The sequence below is a fragment of the Eupeodes corollae genome, chromosome 2 (assembly GCF_945859685.1).
Source record: "Eupeodes corollae chromosome 2, idEupCoro1.1, whole genome shotgun sequence".
Lineage (NCBI taxonomy): Eukaryota > Metazoa > Arthropoda > Insecta > Diptera > Syrphidae > Eupeodes > Eupeodes corollae.
In genome coordinates this window covers 135954723-135976939 of record NC_079148.1, presented here as the reverse complement: position 1 = coordinate 135976939, position 22217 = coordinate 135954723, and the positions used below count along the sequence as shown (strand labels likewise).

The window sequence follows — 22217 nt, the reverse complement described above, 5'->3', positions numbered from 1 at the left end:
GAGTAGTGCGGAAGGCGCCAATACTACATCTTGCTGCTTGGTGGTAGATTGGTTTAATGATCCCCAGTGTTGATTTCGGAGCGTTGCCATAAATAAAAATACCATAATCTATTTTACTTAATATTAGTTTATTTGTTATATTACAAAGGGTATTTACATGTACGCTACTTTTCCTACTTGATAAATACTTAATAATATTAGACCTTGCAGCTAGAGATTTCTTAAGATCTAAACAATGATTGTGCCAATTGTATTTACTATTAAATATGAGTCCTAAAATTTTTAAATTTGTTACATTTTCAATTTCTATACTATTTATATTAATTGACGGAGGTGTACAATAATGTTTCCGACATACATGTAGGACTTTGCATTTTGGTAATGAAAGTTTAGCTCCAGAAGAAACTGTCCATTCTAAAATGTCATTAAGAGCATTTGTGAGGGAATTTTTGATTTCCATAGCATTTTGATTTTTGCAGAGAATATATACATCATCAGCATAGAGGCAGTATTTTAGAGACTTGTGTTTGGTTAAAATGTCACATATATATTGAAATGCAATGGAAAACAGAACGACAGATAATGGAGATCCCTGAGGTATTCCGTTCTGTAATCTGTATGTAGCAGAATAGGTGTTATTAGTTTTTATACAAAATTTTCTATTTGTAAGAAAAGCTTTAACGTAATTAAAGATATTAGGGCCAAGGCCCCAATCTTTGATTTTCTTTAACACTACGTGTATTCCTATTCTGTCAAATGCTTTTTCAAAGTCTAGGGTGAGTATAGATGCATGTCTTTTGGAGCTCAGTGCTCTAGAGATATAGTCATCTATAAAAAGCAGGGCGTCTGTACACCCACTATTAGTTTTAAATGCAACTTGGTTTAGGCTAAAAAGTTGTTTAGTTTCTGCATACCACATTATTCGTTTTGCGACAATTTTTTCGAGGATTTTAGTGGTACATGAGAGGAGAGAGATGGGTCGGAAGCTGTCTGGAGTTGGTTTATCTTTGTTAGGTTTAGGGATTGGAAGAATTGCGGCTGTTTTCCAGCTTTGGGGAATGACTGCGGTTTTAAGAATCGTATTGTATAGATTCAGAAGTCTTTGCTTTGTCTCAGCTGGGAGGTTTTTAATCATAGAGTACGATATTCTGTCCCTGCTTGGAGTTTTACCTTTTAGTTTATGAAGGCAGGCTTCAAGTTCAACCATAGAGATTTCACACTCAATGAATTGGGCTTGGGAATTAGCTGCAGATAAGACTATTGATTGGGTTATGACCTCATGTTTCATAGTTTTGAATTCCTCTGTAAAATTGGAATCTTCTGAGTATTTAGACCAGCAATGACCAATATAATTACCAATTCAAGTGGGATCTGAGAGTGGGCCTTTTGGTGAACTAAGGTGGTTGATGGCTAGTGAAGTGGGATTGCCAGTTAAAGAACGGATGCTACTCCATATTTTCCCTGGTGAGGTTTCTGGACTTATTTTTGACGTAAAGTCCTCGAAGCTTTTTGCTTTCGCGATTTTAAGCTGTCTTCTGAACTTTGAATTAGCTTTTTTGAAGGCAATCAAATTTTCTTGATTTGTTTGTTTTTTGATTTTCTTCCAGGCTGTCATTTTGGCTTTGCGAAGTTCAGCTAATTCAGAATTCCACCACGGTGTTGTTCTTTTATGCTGTTTTGGGTATGTCTGAGGAATGGCTATGTTTGCAGCAGATCTGATTGCTTTTAGGATTAGTGCGGCTTCTTTATTAGTATTTGAAGAGGAATGTTTGTCAGTTAACAATTTAGTAATTTCCATTTTGAATATTGGCCAGTTGGCTGAATCTATTTTGTATTTGGGAATACGGGGAATGGATTTCGTGTCGTGATCAAGATTAATGGTTGTAATTATTGGGAAATGATCGCTGTTATGAAGGTCATCAATGGTTTGCCATTGTAATTTTGGCAGGAGTTCGGGAGAGCTGCATGTGATGTCGATATGGGTGAGGGTGTTATGGGTGGAGAGATGGGTTGGCGAACCATCGTTCAAGATAGAAAGATCGGAATCCAAAATAAAATCCTCAATAGTTTTACTTCTATTGTTTGTACAATTAGAGCCCCAAAGGATATTCCAAGAGTTAACATCTCCTGCTAATATGACTGGATGAGAGAGTTGATTATATATAGTTTCAAGATCATTTTTTGAAAAATTTTGGTGTGGCGGAATGTAAAATGACAGAATGCAAATTTTGGTCGGTAACATAATTTCTATTGCAGAGCATGAAATGATGGAATTGATAGAGATTTCTCTGTGAGGGATATTTTGTTTAACAAGGAGAGCGACGCCTTGTTTGGAGTTAGTATTTGAGGGTAAGTTGTTAAAATAAGACTTAAATGACTTAGGAGAGAAGGGAGTCAGGTCGTATTGACAGTGGGTTTCTTGTAGGCATATTACCGTTGGGTCTTTTTCTTTTATTAGAATATTTAGCTCATCGTAATTATTTACGTAGCCTTTGAGGTTCCACTGAAGAACCTTAAGTTGAGCTTTATATTGGTCGATTGCTGATTTGAATGGGATTGATTGTCAAAATTAGTTTTACTTTGGACTTCAGGAGTAATTAATAGTAAGAAGTTTTGAGTGTCGGCTTTAGAGTTATTTTGGTGGACTGGAGTTGATGTTAAAGAGGGTTGTTGATTTGAGGAAGACATTTTTATTTGAGAGGAAGGAGGTTTGGTTGGGGTTGCGTTCTTATCGGTGTTATTGACTGTGTTTAAACGAGGTGAGGTGGATTTATTAGAAGTGTCGGTGGTATTGCTTGTTGAATTTAGGTTTGGCTGATTGGATGGATCAGTCTGGGGGATGGTTTTAACAACTTGAGAAAAGGTTTGGTTGGAGATTTCATGAGGATATTGTTCTCTGAAGATTTGTCTGGCTTCCGCCATTGAGCATTTTCGAATTGTTTTTATTTTAAGAACCTCTTTTTCTTGGGCGAACTTTGGGCAATTTCTATCAGATGATGGATGACTTTCATTGCAATTAGCACATGAAGTACGCGTGCATTCGGAATTTGGATGGAGAGGGAGGTTGCATGTTACACATGATGGGTTGCCTCTACAGCGGTTGAAGGTGTGTCCGAGTTTTTGACAGGTTCGGCACCGCATGGGATTCGGGAAATATTCTTCAACTTGAATGTTGAACCAGCCTACATCGACTGTTGGTGGGGGACGGAAGAGATTAAATGTAAATAGAACTCGGCCAGTGGGACATTTTACATCGTCCACTGTTTTGGTAAATTTATATACTGCTATAACACCTTGCGAACTCATTCCGTCGACGATTTCTTTTTCTGGGATGTTATTTAGACACGGTACAAAGGCAGTACCCTTGGACGTGTTGAGCTGTTCGTGTAAATTCACGGAAATATCGCAGAGGTTTGAGAGTTTTTTCTTTGATAGGAAAATATTTGCAATTTTTTCAGATTTAACAAGGATGAGAAGATTACCATCTCGTAATTGGGTAATACTTTCATACTGAGTACTTATACTGTCGATTGCTTTTTTGAGAAGGAAGATACTAAAGTTTTTGAAGGGTTTATTGGGGTCCGAGGGTGATATAATAATGAATTTGGGGTGGCTATTAAAGCTGTTTATATTATCTAAAGGATTGATTGGATTAGGTCTTTTGCGTCTTTTGTTTTTGGGCTCAAACAGCATCTCATTAGAGAGAATGCTAAATTGATTACCCACTGATACACCACGTGGCCCTTGGGCCATAGTTCTTATATTTTTTTAACTATAAGAGACTTTGTTTTGCACAAATCACAAAAGAAAAAAAAAAAGAAAGCGTGGGAGTGAGAGAAAGCTATAGAAATAGCGGGAAAAGCACCAACGAAATTGAGACGATAGCTTAGCGAGAAAAGCTGTTGCCGGCTCGAGTGATAGTCGATGACTGATCACAAGATTATTTTTATCTCTTGTGGAAATGCAAATCCGTGAATTGGCCTCCAAGATCGTGCTTAACGCCGCTTGAAAATTTTCTTTCGGAATATGTATAGCCGCTAGTCTACGCCTCGCCGATATGCCTGAAATGATTTAACAATTAGGCATTGTTATCAAAAATAATATTTGTTTTATTGCATTTAAAAGTTGTATACCTCTAAAAAAATTGACCCTTTGTTATTAAGTTTTATTAATCTGGATTTTAAATTAACTTTACTTACTTACTTAGGTCCTCAGACCTGTTAAGTTGGGAACACCTTAAGGGGCATAGGGCCTCTACTACGCCTACGCGTCATCGTGTACGGTTTCTGTAGATGTGTTTCAGCTCCCTCCAACTCTTGTCTAGTGATGCTGATTCCGCCTCGACTGTCCTGCTCCATCAAACTCTTCTTCCTTCTTGTGTGAGCGGATTCCACTGCATTGTTAGGCCTGCAATGCTGTCGTTACCTTTTCGAAGCGTTCTATTGCCACTTAGGCCTTCGTATTATAGAGTCTATAGGTTCCTGACCTTTCCTTCTATGAAGGACCTTGTTTGACATACGGTTTGGACAGAAAATCCTTAGGATGTTACGAAGACATTCACTTTGTTTCTTGTAAGGGCAGAAGTAACCATCAAAGTTTTAACTTTAAGATCCATCCACCTATCCCTATTTACCGCAACTGACCTCAGCTGTGAGACCAAGCCTTCTTCAAAACTGATGACCTCCAAGTTTTCTTTGGTCTTTTGTTTCGCTATATTCAGGTTTCCTCAGTGTATGGCCTATCCAACGCCATTTCCGTTGCATAATGTCTGCGTCCAATTTTTTCTCTCCGGTTTTGCGGCCACCGAATCTTCAGAATAGAGCGCAGACAACGGTTAAAGAAAGCTTGTAGTCTGCTCATCACATCGTTAATCGGCAGCAAAAACAGAATTGGTGACAAGTGTTGTGTCTTGGAACTCTGGATTGAATGAAAAGCGGATTCCTTTAACTCAATTATGAAACGTCTTTATTATAATATAAATGAAAATCGAATAATATTTTATTTTGATAACAGGAAAATATTAAATCAATTGATAACTTGATTAAGTTGATATTTAAAGTAATAATTCAGTACAGTTGCTCATATATATGAATATTTATATACAACAATCTCCCACACTATTTTATTCATAATCTTGAAGATATCCTGGCCGCCGTCGGTTTCTATTCGTTCTTCGATTTGGAACAGGAATGTTGCTTGGTTCTATGTCTGTGTGTATTCGATTTTCAGGAATGTTCATTGTCTCTATTCCTGATTGTCTTCGAACTTCAAAACTTCCTGGAATTACTGGAACTTGCTCAAATTGAATTTGTATTTCATCTATACTTGGATCACTTCTTTTCGGTTGATCTTCTTGAATAGTATTTCCCTTTTCGGGTAAAACCACTTCTGATTTGTATAATTGGTTTATATGGCGTTTTAATACATATCCATTGTCGAGCTCGATTTCATAATGCAGTTGACCAAACTTTTTCTTAACAACTCCAAATTTCCAAGCTGGCTTTCCGTTTGAGTAAAATCTTGACTGAACTCTATCTCCCACACTTAAATTTCGAATTGAGTTGACTTTTTCGTTGGAAGATTTTTCATATTTAACAGGACGTAGGCAATCTAATTTTATTCTCATCTCTCTTCCAAGATATTGTTGTGCTGGACTTTTACCATTTGATAAAGGTGTTGCTCTATAACGATATAATATTTCACGTACTTTATTATGTATTGAGCCTTCTTCTTCTGACATCGCGTTTAATTTTGATTTTAATGTTTTAATATATCGTTCGGCTAACCCGTTTGTAGCTGGATGTCCTGGCGCTATAAATTTTTGCATTATACCATTTTCCTTACAGTATGCTTTGAATTCATTGCTTTGAAAAATCGAAGCGTTATCTGATACAATAACTTTTGGTAGACCATGTGTTGCTACAATGTCTTGAAGAAATTTGATAGTTACCTCTGATGTAGGAGCTGAATTTGTAACTTTGATTTCTGGCCACTTTGATTTTGCATCGATTAGAACGAAGAAATTATAACCTTGCAATGGACCAGCGTAATCAATATGTACTCTATCGAAATTAGCATTTGGTTCATCCCAATGATGAGTAGTGATCTGAGGAGGACTATTCTTACAAAGAGCACATTTTTCACAAGACCTGACGAGTTTTTCTATGCTTGAGTCTATTCCATTCCAATAGCAATATTTACGAGCCAGTTGTTTCATTTTCACAATTCCGATATGAGTACGATGCAATTCTTTAAGGACTTCGTCTTGAAGAGTGTTTGGAATAACGACGCGATTTCCTTTAAAAATAACACCATCTTGTAAAGAATAATCTGGGTTTTCTATTTGGCCTTTAAGTAAATCCTGTTTAAGTTTCGACAATTTTGAATCTTTTTCTGTTTCCTTCGCTATAGATGTTGCTGTTAACGACACGGTTGATATTTGATTGATAATTTGGTCTTGAAGGTCTTTGATTTCGTCGTCTAGGAAAAATTTAAATTTTTGAAATGAATCGGTTGAAAGGTTTCGCGACAAGCAATCTACATGAAGATGTTCCTCTGCTTTTTTATGTTGAATTTTGTAGTTAAATCCTTGAAGGAACGAAGCATACCTTAGAAGTCTAGATGATGTCATTGCTGGGATTTTTGAATGTTGATGAAAAATTCTGGTTAATGGTTTATTATCTGTGATCAAAATAAATTCTCTTCCATATAGATACATGTAAAATTTATCAATGGCAAAAACAATAGCTAGTGCTTCGCGGTCGAGTTGGCTATAATTTTGTTCTGACAGTGTTAGTGATCGAGATATAAATGCAATTGGTCGTTCTACACCCTCATCAATCTGTGACAAAACAGCTGCTATTCCAACAGGACTCGCATCACTCGCTAAAGTAGTCTGTAACTGTGGATCATAAGGAGTTAATACACGATTGCTCATAATTTCCTCTTTGAGTTAAATAAATGCTAATTCGCACGATTTTGACCACTTAAATTTATAATTTTTTTGAAGTAATTCCTTTAACTCAATTATGAAACGTCTTTATTATAATATAAATGAAAATCGAATAATATTTTATTTTGATAACAGGAAAATATTAAATCAATTGATAACTTGATTAAGTTGATATTTAAAGTAATAATTCAGTACAGTTGCCCATATATATGAATATTTATATACAACAACAAGACATCTCCTTGGAGTGACGAACATCGAAAGAGTCGGAAAGCTGTCCATTGTGCAACACAAAACACTCTGCATTGTTGTACGATTCTTTAATAACAGCGACAATTTTCTCATGGATTTCTCGCCCAATAAGCGGTCTCCAGATATTCACGATTGACCGATCAAACGCCTTCTCAAAATCTACAAACGTTAGGTACAGCGGTGATTGGTACTCAGATGATTATTCGAGTATGATTCGCAGGGCGTTGATGTGGTCGACGCACGATCGGCCACTGCGAAACCCCGCTTGGTACCTATTGAGGGTAGACTCGATCCTGGACTTAATCCTCTGGAGAATAATAGTAACTTCGGAAAAACGGAAAGAACTGTCATACCGCACCAGTTATTACAGTTTTGAGGTTTCCTTCCTTTGGTAACTTTACAGTAACTCCATCCTTCCAGTCCCTTGGTTAAGTTTCACTCTCCCAGACAGCCTGCACGAGTTAAGCAAAATACGGGAAGCCGCCTCAGGAATTCTATCAAGTCGAACTGCTTTGTTTTTCTGTAGAAGATGTATCGCATTACTTAACTCTGTACTTGTTGGGGGACTGGTGTCAATACCATGCGCATGTTTTTCAATTGTGGATTCAATTCTGCATTGTGGTCATTATTAAGCAGCGCACAAAAGTGCTCCTTCCATCTTTGTAGCTGATCTTCTATGGTCACTAAAAGCTTGGCGTCCAAATCTAACACGGGATGGTTAGTCGCGTCTCACACACCGCTGCACTGTCTTATGAGAGGCTCTATACTCGTTTCTTAGGATCAATTTCCGCTTTCAGAATTGATTCTAATTTTAAGTGTTCTTCTATATGTGATTTTGTCCCAGGTGACTTGGGATATCCAGGAATCTCTAGCTCTTGTCTGTCTGGGTATAGTTTCAGTTGCACCGAAGATTCTACATTTGTGCGAAACAATCGGGGCTTACTTCTTAACTGATAGAGTTATTCCTCCAAATTTTCGACAGCATACCGTACTCCGCTTTTGCTTTGCCGATGCGTTACTTAAGTTAAGTTACTTTGATTTTGATTTTTATAAATATAAAGGTTATGTCTTGATTCAGATGACAATAATTTATAACAAATATGAGTTGCTCTGCAATTAGAGTATTATTTTGTTTATTATTTAAACATTTTAACTTAAAATAATTTACAATAAATATCACCCGTAATTAGAGAAACGACATTTAATGTTAATAAATTATAGTTTTAGCAATTGTTAGCTTGACAACAATTCTTAGTTTGACAATCTTTTTGCACATGTTATCAGCTGAATATTTTGAAGTGTGATTCATCATGTTGATGTTTGGCAGACTTACAGGGTGATTAATTAAATTAAAGAAACTGATTTTTCTTTACATTAATATTAAATATCATTTTAAAAAATAAAGTTTATTGTGTGTTGTTGAGTAAGTTCTAGGGACAATATTTTTAACTATCGCCTTTAAAATAGCGACTTGTATTGCGTAGTCAAAAAAATCGCTGTAATAATAATTAAAAATAAAGGGGTGTTAGGGTCTCTGTGCAGATATTTAACATTCACGCAGTATGGCTAAAGAACAAATCTCTGTAATTAAAAGTACCAACCAAGTTGCACATTCGTACAAGCGCGGGTACAAGTATTAGTGTTAAATTGTTCCAGGAAAGTAACGCAGTAATAATGATACTAGAGTACAATCAAATATTAAAAAGAAACTTAGTTTAATGTTTGGCAATCTAAAGCTCAAGAAAATATCTTTCCAGGCTTTTTAAGTAAAACCCAAACTGATAATTAATCCTTGGTAGGAAGTATAAAGTGGAACTTTCTATTAGAAAAGAATTTTTTTTAAATTGTCATAAAATTTAACAAAAATAATCAAATTATAATGTTAACCTTTAAAATGAAGTTATTTCATGAAAAATATCACTTTTGGCCATTACATTTCTTTTAAAAACATGCAATAAATTATAAAAAGTAAATTTAAGAAGTAATTGAATACAAATCAATAAACGCATAATATATTTAAATTACGGCCATTATTTTTATTCGTTCACTGAACCTTCTTCAAACCTGCACTCAAATATAGATAAGAATATATTTGTTTAAAAATTGATTAATTATTATAATAGTAGCAACAACTAAGTACATAAATCTTTAAACCAAATAATAAAGGTCTTAACAATTAAGATAACGCATGTCAAAATAATTGCATATAAAATTATTTGTCTCCAGTCATGAACTTAAAAACAGAACCACATTAAGTATTAAAAATGATAAGTAGGTAAAATTTATTTAGAATACATAAATGTTTAACAAAAAAAATTTGGCACTGAAATTGTACACCATTTACTTTAAAAAAAATGTAAACATTACTCACACAAAAAAAAAATGCACTAAAACACGTAATAAATTTATTTTAAAACAATTCATTCGTCTTAACGCTTTAACTCCGATTATGCTTTCTATATTTTGTTGGAAATGGTCTTTTTGAAGTTATTAATGAATGAGAAAGATAAACATTTATTAAGTTTCTTTATAACCTTCTCAGGGTAATAGAGTTAATGTAAACAAATTATTTTATTAACTATTATGTACATAGACATTAACCAAAATATGGAGTAGGTAAATATTCAGTTAACCTTCAAAAAAGTTCACAACACATGATTCTAGGTTAGCGAATTTCCAAACTTTAAGGGCAGTTTTCAGAGTCGTAAAATAAGTATCATAAGTAATTATCATACTGTCTTTAACCATCGCAAATAAAACTTACATACCTAAATTTATTATTAGTTGAGTTTTTATTTCTTTAAGTAATTAATTATTTTGATTAAACTTAAAATTAAGGATCTCTCTTCTTTTTTTTAAACTTAACAAAAAGTAAATGATTTTACATTGAATTCATTTTTAGATGTATGTATAGAAAAACTTTGATCTTTTATAATATTCTGTGTCGTAAACCCAATTGAAACCCGTTTTCCGATCTCAATATAAGATTCATAGTTGGCTTAACGTCCTCGCCCAATGGCAATAATTCGTATTCTCTCAAAATCTTCACAATTACACATTTCATCTCAAGCATAGCAAATTTCTGTCCAATACAATTTCTCGGACCTGCACTAAATGGTATAAATGAGAAAGAACTTGCACGTTCAGCTGCCTCCATCAAATGACGTTCGGGTCGGAACTCCTCTGGATCGGGAAACAAATCACCATCATGGCCCATTAGCCAAATTCCAACAAGTACTTCACTTCCAGCTGGGAGGACTCCTCCATCTATTAGTAAGAGTGAAAGTAATTTTAATTAATTTGCTCTAATTAGAATTTTAATTAATGGTTACCATAACTCATGTCTTGTAATAGTTCCCTTCCAATCACTGGTACTGGTGGGTAAAGTCGTAAAGTCTCCTTTATAACGCATTCGGTGTACTTTAACTCCTGTAAAAGTTTATAGCTAATTCCTGGGGTTTTTTCTTTGCCGAGAATTTCACATATCTCCTCGACAAGTTTTTGTTGGACATTTGGATGTCGGGCAATTTGGGTGAGGGCAAAACTTAAAGCAGAAGTTGTTGTGTCATGACCCTCAAACATAAATGTGTCAACCTCTTCTCGTATATCTTCATTCGTAAGTGGTTTCCCTTCGCATGTTGATTGCAGAAGAACATCCAAAAGAGCCATTCGTTTTTTTGTTTCAACCCCAACGTTATCTTGAAAAATAAAAAAAAGATCGTTTCATTATACTTGAAGCTTTAAATTAGATGCAATTCAACTTACGAACTTGATTATCATTTTCTTCCACCAGCAATACCTCCTGAAGTGCCTTACGATGCTCTTCGATGACTTTTATCGTAAAGCTATGCATTGTTTTTATACATTCCACTTGGCGACGTTTGATTCTGGGACAGAATATACTAAATATAGTCTCATTTGCAATAGGAACGTTTAGAAACCGCAAAGACATAATCCGAGTGATGCTAAGTTTAATAGACTTTTATAAGATTCAAGTTACAATGAAGTGTGTGTTTTTTTTTATAATTTACTCATTTACTGCTCGAGTGTATTCATTTGTGGGATCAGTCTGTGCATTGATCTTTGTACCCATCGCAGTCTCTATCAAATTGAATTTATTATATATAAAAAAAATAAGCTGTCTGCCTTCACTTGTTCTGTGTCTGTGCATTTTAATTCATCACCCACCTGTTATGATATCTAATGCTGCCAATCCAATAAATGGATGCACATCGAACTCCTTGCCTGTTTGGCAGTGCTTCTCCAGTTGTTTCACCAAAACATCACTTTGTTGTTCGAAGATCTCCACAAATCGCTCGAGAATTTGAAAATGAAAAGTCGGTGTAATGATTTTTCTCCTCGAGAACCATTTACGTCCATCGCTCATCAAGAGACCAACTCCAAGCCATGGTCGAAATAAATTGTACAAATGATGTTTTTTAATGTGTGTCTGACTGCTCAGAAGAACCTCAGCCACTTTGGGATCTCCTATTGCGATGATCAATCGATTGAATATCCAAATTCGATATGTTTTTCCCCATATCTTACGAAAATGTATTAAGAGCTTGAAGAAGTCTAAAAAGAAAAATTTATTTTAGGTTTTATGTAAATTGAAAGTCAAAAGTAAGTGTTTTTTTTTTTGTTGCTTTACTTTGAGGTGATAGACAAAATAATTTATGAACACTTCCAAGTAAAATAAATGGATAAGGTCCCGAAAGATTCGCCACGAGTTGATTTTTATGTTTATTAAGGAAGTATTGAGTAACAGTTAGAACGATCAGAACAACCAAAATTCCCAACCACAGCACCATAATTATTTTGTGGGCTATTCGTTCGATTGCACTTTTGGTTATGGCTGAATGTTGGAAATAACAATTCCAGAGAGCCCCTGAGAATTTTGATAATCTTTTTTAAGATTTTTTTTTTCGATTACTAAAAAAAAAACCAATCGACTCCGATTTCAATGTTTGTATGTATGCAAATTGTTCATAAAAATGCTGACATTATGAAGATTTATATTAGTTATCAGAATTTGTGTAAATTAAGGTTCGTTTTTTGACTCAAACGAATAACGCCAAATAATTATACCTATTTGTAATATTATTCAAGGAATGGATATTAGTTGAAAGAAGTCTCAATACAAAATGGATCGGTTTTTGTTCCTAAGAAAACATAAATCTAACGTGAGGAAACGATAAAAATGGATAACTTTGAGGAAAAAAAGTTAGTTTTAAGTGAAAAAATCTACATTCTTGTCAAAAGTGTGTTCTATATTTCAATTCCTAAATCCACCAAGTGACTTTTTGATTGGACTTGATACATAAAGTGTTGACAACAGTGATTTAATTATGACCTCCTTTAGCAAGAATAGTTTTTTATTCCGATCGCGATCTGAAGACATCCAGCTGCGAAATTTGGCATCTTCGAACGTCCCGGTCTATGCAATGTTTCCTGCGTGAGTATTGAAAGGAAGGCAAATTGTTGGATACCATAAAATGAGCTACAAATAACTTTCCGAAGCTATTCGCTAGGTTCAGCCCACCAAAGTACTCGTGTACTGGTTTGATTTTTGTTCAGTCTTGTGATCATGTTTGTGAAGTGCAAAAACAACGTTTAAAAATTGTATTTAGAAACCTTCAAGAAATGCTGATCGTTATTTCACTTGCGTTAAATCGGTGATCTTAAGTTTCCTCAGTATTTCCCAAGAGACTACCTTAGCAACTTACTCTAATGGTAGGGTAAACATTTGAAAGCAGTTTTTTTCAGGTCTACAATTTGTAAAACGTTGGTAAAAAGATATCTCAGTGTACTTTAATGTGTTCAATATTTGTATATGCAATGGCCATAAGCCAAGAAGATTCTCTTTTTGTTCACAGGACTATTAGTCAAGTATTCAAAAACCTTAAATTTAACGAATCATAATTTTTTTCCTTACCAAAATGTGTTGACATTTGCATTTTGATACATTAAATATAATTTTACAGAATTTTCAGAATTCAAAAGAAACCTAAGACAATTTTCTTTAAATTAAATTTGTCTTTACCAAATTCAAACCATCTTTTAAACCAACTACCTGCCCACCAAATTTATATAATTACCTTGTGGTGGTTTCGGAATTTAATTTTCACAACCAAAAAGTAAATAAACTATTCGAGCATAAAAGTGACCTGTTATGATGGTGCGGCAGCGACGGCAGGCAGCGAATTAAATATGACCTTCAGTTTTAAATAACAACTCATTCAGTTAAATAGTCATTCAATGACGTCACACCTTCAAGCACTATGTCTAGTCTCATTTGTTTTTAACAAACAAAACATAAAAAGAAAACAAAAGATTTTACTTTTTGTTTTTAAACATAGGAAATAAGACTATTAACAGTGAGGTGAATTTTGACCTGTTCAAGCTTATGCTTATACCCGTAATTAGGAAGTGAAAGTATTATTTTTTGTCTGTACTCTGGACCTCTTATTGTTGTTGCTTATAACTGTTTGCTCTTCATTCCCATAAATCTCTACTATCAAGATTAACTTAGTGAAAAATTAATGAAATGCTGTAATAGACTGTTGCATCGATCGAACCAAAAAAAAAAAGACTTTTGTAATTACTATGAGGCTTAGCCTAGAGTCATTATGAAATTGTGTAATATTCAAGTACCTAAGGTAATCAAAGAGAAAAAAGAAAAACAAATCACCTTTAGATATAATCGTTGTTATAATTTTGCCTGACCCATCGATCTGGGTTGTCCCACTATATGACTATTGGGCTAAATATAATTGCTTACTTAAAAAATATATAGAAAACAGGAATTTTACTCTTCGAAAACCAGATTTGTTAACTAATCTACATAAAAGTATAAAATTGTTATATTTAATTGCCTTATAAAAGAAAATTCTATTATATTGCTGTGATGTTGTGTTGAGAGACACTAATAGTGTGCAAAAGCAATTAAGCTTTTAGTTGAAGAGTTAAGAAATGGACAAAATAAGATTTTTGTTTTCACAACTTACAATTTGACTTTATATAGGGTGTTTTTTAAGAGCTTTAGTATTTTTGAAAATAAAAGAAGACAGAGGAATTAACTTTTTATTACTTTCATTTTTTTGATAATTATTTTTGAAATGTGATTTCTGTTCGATCAGTCCATTTGTTCACTACATTTTTCAGACAAAGCAATACATTGCTGTGTCAAAGAAATTGTGATCTATCCAAGCTGGACAAAATAATCAAGGAGTCGTTTCCAACTGTAGCTGCCAACAGCAAAGCCCGGAAGAACTTCATAGAGCCATGGGTTGATGTAGACTGTAAAAAGGAACGAGAATTATCGTTTAGCTGGCTTAGAGCATACAGATGTTCGAATGATGGCTACTTTAAAAAATCAATATTTGTTGGCTAATAGATCTTTTAAGGCAATATGTAAGGTAAAGAAGGCAGCATTCTTCGAAGCTGCATCCAAGAGATTAGCGTCTTGTAAAAGTGGAAAGGAGTTTTGGAAACTGTTAAAGCAGCTGAGCGGAAAAAAGTGTTCAATCCAATTTAGTATAGGTTCTGATAAGCTGGCAGATCATTTTCAGAGTTTGTTGAATCCGACAGAAGGGAAACTTTCAATACGCTACTCCGGGTTTTAAAAATGAAATGCTCAATAAGACACCAAGAAGTGAATTCAGCTGTAATGGAACTTAAAGATGTGAAAGCATACGGACCGAATGACATACCAGCAGAATTTTATAAGTATGGCACAGCAGAGCTAATCAACCGACTGACAACTATATTTAACAATGTCATGGAAAAAGGAATATTACCACTAGAATTCAAGGAGTCCATCATTTTCCCGATTCATAAGAAAGGGAGCTTGGCCGAGGTGTCTAATATATATATATATTATCCTTTCTAAATGCTTCGTATAAAATATTCACGCTATTTTTGTAAAAACGTTTAATAAATGGATAGAAGACAACAAGCTCTTAAAGGAGTTTCAAGCAGGCTTTAGGACAGGTTATTCGACGGTTGACCACATTTTTTACCCTTAAAAGTATCACAGAAACATTCCTGACAAGAAGAAGAAGGACAAGAAGCTTTTTTGTTGATTTTAAATCTGCATTTGATATGATCGATAGACATGCGCTTATCTACAAGCTGTATAGTAACGGAATGTCATGGAAGTTCGGAAGAGTTATTCAGAATCTATATGCAGATACAATTGCTAAGGTATGGAATGTAGAAAAGTTGTCGAGAGGGTTTAAAACACAATCGGGAGTCTGTTCGCCTTGTTTATTGAAGATCTCACAGACCTCTTACCAGGTGACATAGACTTCGCCGGACAAATAATAAAAGCATTGCAGTTTGCGGACTGTTTGTTCTTTTGTCCTAAATCATTGCAGTTAATGATAAACCGCTTGTATCAATATTTTCAACTTTGGAGTTTGATGGTGAATCTTAATAAGTCCAAAATTTTGATTATTAAACGAGGATGAGGCTGCAATTCAGCGAAAGAAAAATGGTTCTATAATGGAAGGGTCATTGAAGTTGTCACGGAATTCAAATACCTTGGAGTTAACTTAACGAAAAATTTGAGCATGGAAATTTATCTAAGAGAGAAACTAGTTAAGGCTAAAAGTGCAATTATTGCAACTTGGAAAATAATGTTTTTCTAACAAAAGTATAGCACATAGCAGCAAGTTCAAGATATTTGAAGCAGTATCTGAGTCTGTCATGTTTTACGCGGCACAAACTTGGGGAACAAAACAATGCGTAACAGTTGAGAAACTTCTCCGATACTTTATTAAGCGAATTGTGCAATTTTGCATTCACAAAGCTAGTTGAATTTTGACTACGTAGTCACTAGCTTAATGAATGCGCCCATTGTCTTACTATTCGGGCAGTTATGAATTTGAAGCTGTCATCTTTTGACATTTGACAAGTAAAAGCTCGCTATTTGTTTTTTTTTTTAAAGCTAAAAGGGGCAGTTATAGCTATGGGGCAGGTTGTAGCTACCATTAAAATCCATCAGTAACATTTGTGTTTTTAGTTTTTGAATATGTTACAGATTTATTTCTAGCAAAAGATTGATGCAATAAGATGAATCCTATATTCAAGTATTTATTTCATGAAATTAAATGTCACTTCGAGGCTTCGCGCCTCAGACAATTTTGTTACTGTTCCGATCACATCAAAACAAATTTTACTGATGAAAGCAACAGTAAAAAAATTGTCTGAGGCAAGTGACATTTAATTTAATGACGTAAATGTCTTGATTGTTATAAACGCTCATCAGTAAAATATTTCAGATTCCTCCTGTTTCAAATTTTGCTGATGGATTTTACTGATAGCTATAACTGGCCCCTTACATACATACTCTCTTGGGACCTCTGGTATCAGCTATGATACTTTTATCATGCTTATTTTGTGTGCAATTTTTTTCTAATTTGTGCCTTTGTAGCAACTGCACAGATTAAGCCCAAAAAATTAAGAATTTACTACAATATTTCATATATAGTTGGTACCAGTAGGGTCCTAAAGGGTTTTCTAATAAGAGGTTTAATTTTGACTATCTCACTATTTGGGCAACTATGAAATTCGAAGATGTCATCTTTTGACCAAAACACTCTATATAAAGATATAAATCCTTCGTACGTATCACCCTCCAAAACTCATTTGTTAACATTGTTGTATTTGTAATGTAGACGAAATCAACGAGAAAAATTGACGTGTTTTCACGCCTACATAGAATCAATTGCTAAGTTTTTTGGGGGAAATTTCCTAAATTCGAGGAGAAATGACGCACACTAAGAATAAGTTTATGAGTCTGATTTTCAATTTAGGTTGTAGGCAAACCAAGATGTCTACCGAGGATTTATATCTTCATATAGAGCGTTTTTCTTTTTTAGTTCAGAGCAGAGCTCGAACTGTCAAAATTCGTGGTTCCTTTTTAGCTCTGAACATGTTCAGAGCGCACTCTGTGTGTTCAGAATAAAATAACAGAGTAAACGGAGTAAGATGCTGAACACAAATAATTTGATATTTGAAAGCAGGGATATTAACATCGTCAAAACAATAAATATGACGGAAGAGGGAGGCTAGTCGCTTTAGTAGAAGGAACGGAAGGAAAGATCAGAGAGCTCTGAACATACTCTGCTCAGAACTCTACTCTACTCTGTTCGCTCAGACTCTGCTCAGAGCTCAGCTCTGAACTAAGAAAGAAAACTGCCTATAGAGTGTTTTTGCTTTGACAAGTATAAACTCGCTATAGGATTTTTTCTTTTTAAGCAAAACAAAGCATTGAGCAGAGCCTGAGCACATAGAGTACTCTCTGAGCAGAATTTGATCAGAGCTCTCCGATTTATTTATGAAACACACTGGAGAAATGAACTATCAAAAGCTTAAGAATCAAAGACACTTCATAGAAAGACCGGAATCTTTCTTTTAGAGTGTCTTTGTTAAGAATTTTCCATCTGTCTCTTCCATACCACACGAAACAAATATGTAGTCAGCCACGTTTTATTCACAGCTAATATAAGGCGTTTTCTTTTTTAACTCAGAATAGAGCTCTAAACAGAATTCGAGCATATCTTATATATTCGAACATCATCTGAACAAAGAGTGTTCTGAGAGTTTAGAATTATTTTTGCAACACACCTGAAAACTTAAGCTGTCATTATTTGACACTTCAATTTATTTTTCATTTTCTTCAGAAATAAGAAATAAAATTCAAAGCTTAATTTAAAATATTAAAACTATTTATAAACAAACAAGCATTCGATTTGTTTTTTTTGAAGAAAGTGAGGATACAGATTCTGAAACTATGTACATGTTGTTAAAAATGAAAAATTGAAGCTCTGAACGTTCAGAGGTTTAAAAAATTAATGTTTGTTTGACAGTTCTGGCTCTGCTCTGACATAAAAAAGAAAACGCCTTACGACTTTTAAAGCTGTCATCTTTTGACATTTGACAAGTAAAAACTACGCCATTGCTAAAAATGGAAACGATACACTATTCTACAACGCGTTGAAATTGTTAAAATAATTTCCTGATTGAAATCCACCGAAAAATGTTTACTGACAGAAATCCGTCATTGGAATTGTGTGAAATTGGAACACAAAAACACAAATCAGTGGAACGATTCGTTTCACTTTTAAACATATAAGTATCAGCTGTTTAGGAAAATGAATTTCTGTCTGGAAAATAGAAAAATAAATGATCAATTACATTGTTTTTCAACAAAAATTCTTTGTATGATTTCCGATCGATCAGTACATGATTCTCATTTCTAATCAAAGGGAAACACCGTCAAATGTCGATGCAAACATTTTTCCGGATCGATTTCAATGATTGCTATAACTACAGTGACCATATTTTCCGAGATCGCTTTTTCTTTGACTTTTTTTAAATTTTTTTTTAATTTTTGGAAATAATTTTCATTCTGTTTTCAAATCTTGTAAAGGAGTGTTTAGAATTGAATTTTTAAATAGTGTGTTTTTTATTTTTTGTATGTGTTGTATATATATACCAATTTGTAAGTTTGTTTCTCTTTAAATATTTTCTATGTTTAATTCTTATTTGTTCTAGAAAATAAAATCGTACAATTTCCGAAAAAGTTATTTGATATTATGGACTCGATGTTTGTTACTTGGAAAACTTAAAGCGGTGCAACAATAAACACAGATTCTTTCAATCTCTAACTTATTAACAAAAAATTAACAAAACATTAAACTCTTTTATATCATGTTTGTTAGTCAAACAACTTTGACATCGAATTATAATATATTAATATTGTTAAAATACTTTTCGGAAGAATATTTTTTTTAATTAATTCTGGATTTCCTTTTTAGACCCAGGTTGGCATAAACAAATCTCTACGATTTTTGAAATGTTTTTATTTTTTTATTGAAAACTTGAAAATTTGGTCCCACCTATCTCCAGCACTTATTTGGCTTTCATTTTATTCAACAATTTGTTCTGAAGAAACATAACTTTTTACACATCGCACCTCCGGTGCAATATCGACGCAATAGCATTTTTTTCTAAAATTGAGTTAAGAACACCATAATGTCCCAAATGTCAAGTTTTATCCGTGGTAAAATTGACGTGAATGTATCTTTGCTAGTGCCCAAAAGAGGCCACTTTTTTGTGTGACACAAAAGTTTAAACTATAAAATATTTCGGAGCAAAAAAGTCGTAATGTACCTTGCGCTCCACAATAGTTCAAACCCTTCACAAGCTCAAAAAAGAAACAGGTGAAAGATATAAAAGGTAATAATATGAACTCTAACTCAAAAAACGAAACACTGCTCTTTTTTTTGACAGCTACGATATCTGCTCTGAGTTTACAAAAAAAATGCCTTATGACTTTCGATTCTGTCATCGTTTGACATTTAACAGGTAAAAACTACGCTATTACTAAAAATGAAAACCATACACAATTCTGCATTGAAATTGTTAAAATTCATTACGAAGAAGTTGTACGTCGGACATTTGAGGTAAACTGAGAATATTGCTACTGTAGTCCGTAATGTTAACGAAATCCCAGGTATGTCGATTCTTAGTCCATATTTGGAATTGGGCATTCGACAAACGAAATTGCACCGTATTTTGCGTAAAGACGGCTTTTTATATTCAGTAAACCTAAAAACTCATGCCAGTCCATCACCAATAATGTTGTATCTTCGCTGATTTGGACCTTGAATTGCATCAACATTTTCCGGATTTTTAATCTATTATAAATTTGAGTGACGATAAATGGAATTATAGGTTTCGGACATCTCTTCCATAAAATGTCACTGTTTGTATAAGTTTTGGGGCTAAAGATGTGATTGGGCCTTACTTATTCGAAAATGAGACTGATGCAACTGAAGGCGATATTAGAAGTATCGAAATAATTGCAGTTTCTTAAATGTGTTATTTGTCGAAAAAGTAATTAAAATTGCCTACAGATCTTTTGTAATTTAATACATTTAGATTTTTGTCACTGTCCAGTCGATTTAAGAACTTAAAAATGAAATTCGTGAAGTAATCGAGGACTTATTACCGAAATAATGTTAATTGGTTTTTGACAAGGATATGTTTCTTAAACCGTAGTATTGGCTGCCATTTTTCTTATATTGTTCCATTCATTGTTAATGACATACCTTTTTCTTTACGATAAATTTAAAATCCAATTATTTCTCCTAAAAAAATATTATTTTTTCTTATTGGAAAACTCTTTAAAATAAATTATCACCTAGGTTAGGTTAGGTTGGAGTGGCTGTCCAGATGTCATTGACGCACGTAGTCCTCAAGGGTCCATTGTGATACCATTAATGAGGTTACTCATGGGAGAGTAATGAACTTAAACAAACCATTTCGTACTTTTAATAAAGTTAGAGAGACGTTTTGTGTCAATCGTTGCCAGTTCACTGGTATTATCGAAGAAGGGATTACCGAGAAAGTTATTCCTTCCAATGGAGAGTGCTGGACATGTACATAGAAGGTGTTGGACTGTTTCCTCTTCCTCCTCGTCCATGCAGCTTCTACAAAAGTCATGTCTTCCTATGAGGCAGTGTCCTGTTATTACTCCAATTGTGGAGCTTATACTTTGTCTGCTCAAGGATATCAAGCCTTTTGACCGTTTTAAGTCCAAGCTTGGCCATATTTGCTGGGTTGCTAGGCAGGTAGTATTCTGTGATCATCTAGCATTTGTTGATTCTAGAGCATATTGTTTGAGAAGATATTTGCATGTAGCAAGTGGTGTTCATATGTTATGTTTTTATTTAACATTAGGCAGAAGTGTTCCGTTTTTGGCGAGATCATCGGCTTTGCAATTTCCCGGAATGTCTCTGTGGCCCGGTACCCAAATGAGGTGAATATTAAACTGTTCCGTCATCTCATTCAGAGGTGATCGGCAATCGTGGACTATTTGAGAGTTTGTGGAGACAGACGCGAGAGATTTAAGAGCGGCTTGGCTGTCCGAGAAGATTCGTATATCCTTGCAAGATATACTCATTACTTCTGCCTGGAATGCACTACATTGACAGGGAAGTCTATATGATAGACTGAGATTCATTTGTTCCGAATAGATACCACTTCCAACTCCGTGATCGGTCTTTGAACCGTCTGTATAGAAGTGTGCCGCATCGTCTTCCAGGGGTCTCTCTTCTTCCCAGGAGGATCTTGAAGAGATGGACTCATGGAAGCTTTTACCGAATACCATTTTTGGGGTGGTATAGTCCAAGCGATCTGGGATAGATCTGAAACTGTCTAGAATAGTAGTATGTCCAGTATTGTTACTGTTCCATTGAGAGGTGGCTCTAAGCCTCACATATGAGTTGGCTGCCACCATTTTGGAGAAGATGTCAAGAGGTGTTAGGTTTAAAAGCACTTCCAGTGCTGCGGTTGATGTTGAGCCAAGTGCTCCTGTGATGCACATACCTGCTGACCGCTGGACTTTGATGAGCTTATTTATATTTACCATACGACAGCTCCATAAATGAGTATCGGTCTGATTACCGAAGTGTATAGCCAGTGGGTTATTTTTGGGGAGAAGTCCCATTTTGATCCTATGGTCTTTTTACAAGTAAAAATCGCTACAGTAGCCTTTTATACTCTTTAATCAATATTTGCCTTCCAATTTAGTTTTTTGTCTAAAATGAGGCCTAAATATTAAGCTTGGTCGGAAAAGCTAAATGGTATTCCTTTCTGTTTATGTGGATTGACGTCCAAGCCACATTGCTTAGCCCATTTTGTTAGTCTATTTAAGGCATTTTGTAGGAGTCCCGGCAGAACTTGGGGGTGCTTCCCAAGCAATCATAGGCAATCCATGTTCCATAAAAGAGGCGAAAGGACCCCACCTTGGGGGGTGCCTCGATTCACCGATCTGGTTATAATAAAACTTCTCATACTAGAAGTTATTGTCCTGCTTTTGAGCATGAGAGTTATAAGATCTATAAATTATCACCTAACTTGATAAACAAAACATAATCATTCATAGTTGTTCTTTGATAAGATTTGAAATCATAGAAGATATTAATTATTGAATTTAAAA

At 34.5% G+C, this 22217-nt stretch overlaps 2 protein-coding genes across 18 annotated transcripts in view; one reads left to right on the top strand and one right to left on the bottom strand.

Annotated features, from left to right (window-relative positions):
- Positions 1–22217, top strand: part of LOC129947976 (JNK-interacting protein 3) — a 70287-nt gene that overhangs the window by 4860 nt on the left and 43210 nt on the right. The gene's annotated exons all lie outside the window — the stretch shown is intronic.
- Positions 9974–12069, bottom strand: LOC129947977 (cytochrome P450 4d8-like). The gene is made up of 6 exons (XM_056058780.1): positions 11856–12069; positions 11393–11779; positions 11236–11305; positions 10970–11169; positions 10537–10902; positions 9974–10471 (listed from the first exon to the last, which is right to left on the bottom strand). Exons 1-6 carry the CDS (start codon positions 12013–12015, stop codon positions 10134–10136), a joined length of 1521 nt encoding a protein of 506 aa, XP_055914755.1. The 5' UTR covers positions 12016–12069; the 3' UTR covers positions 9974–10133.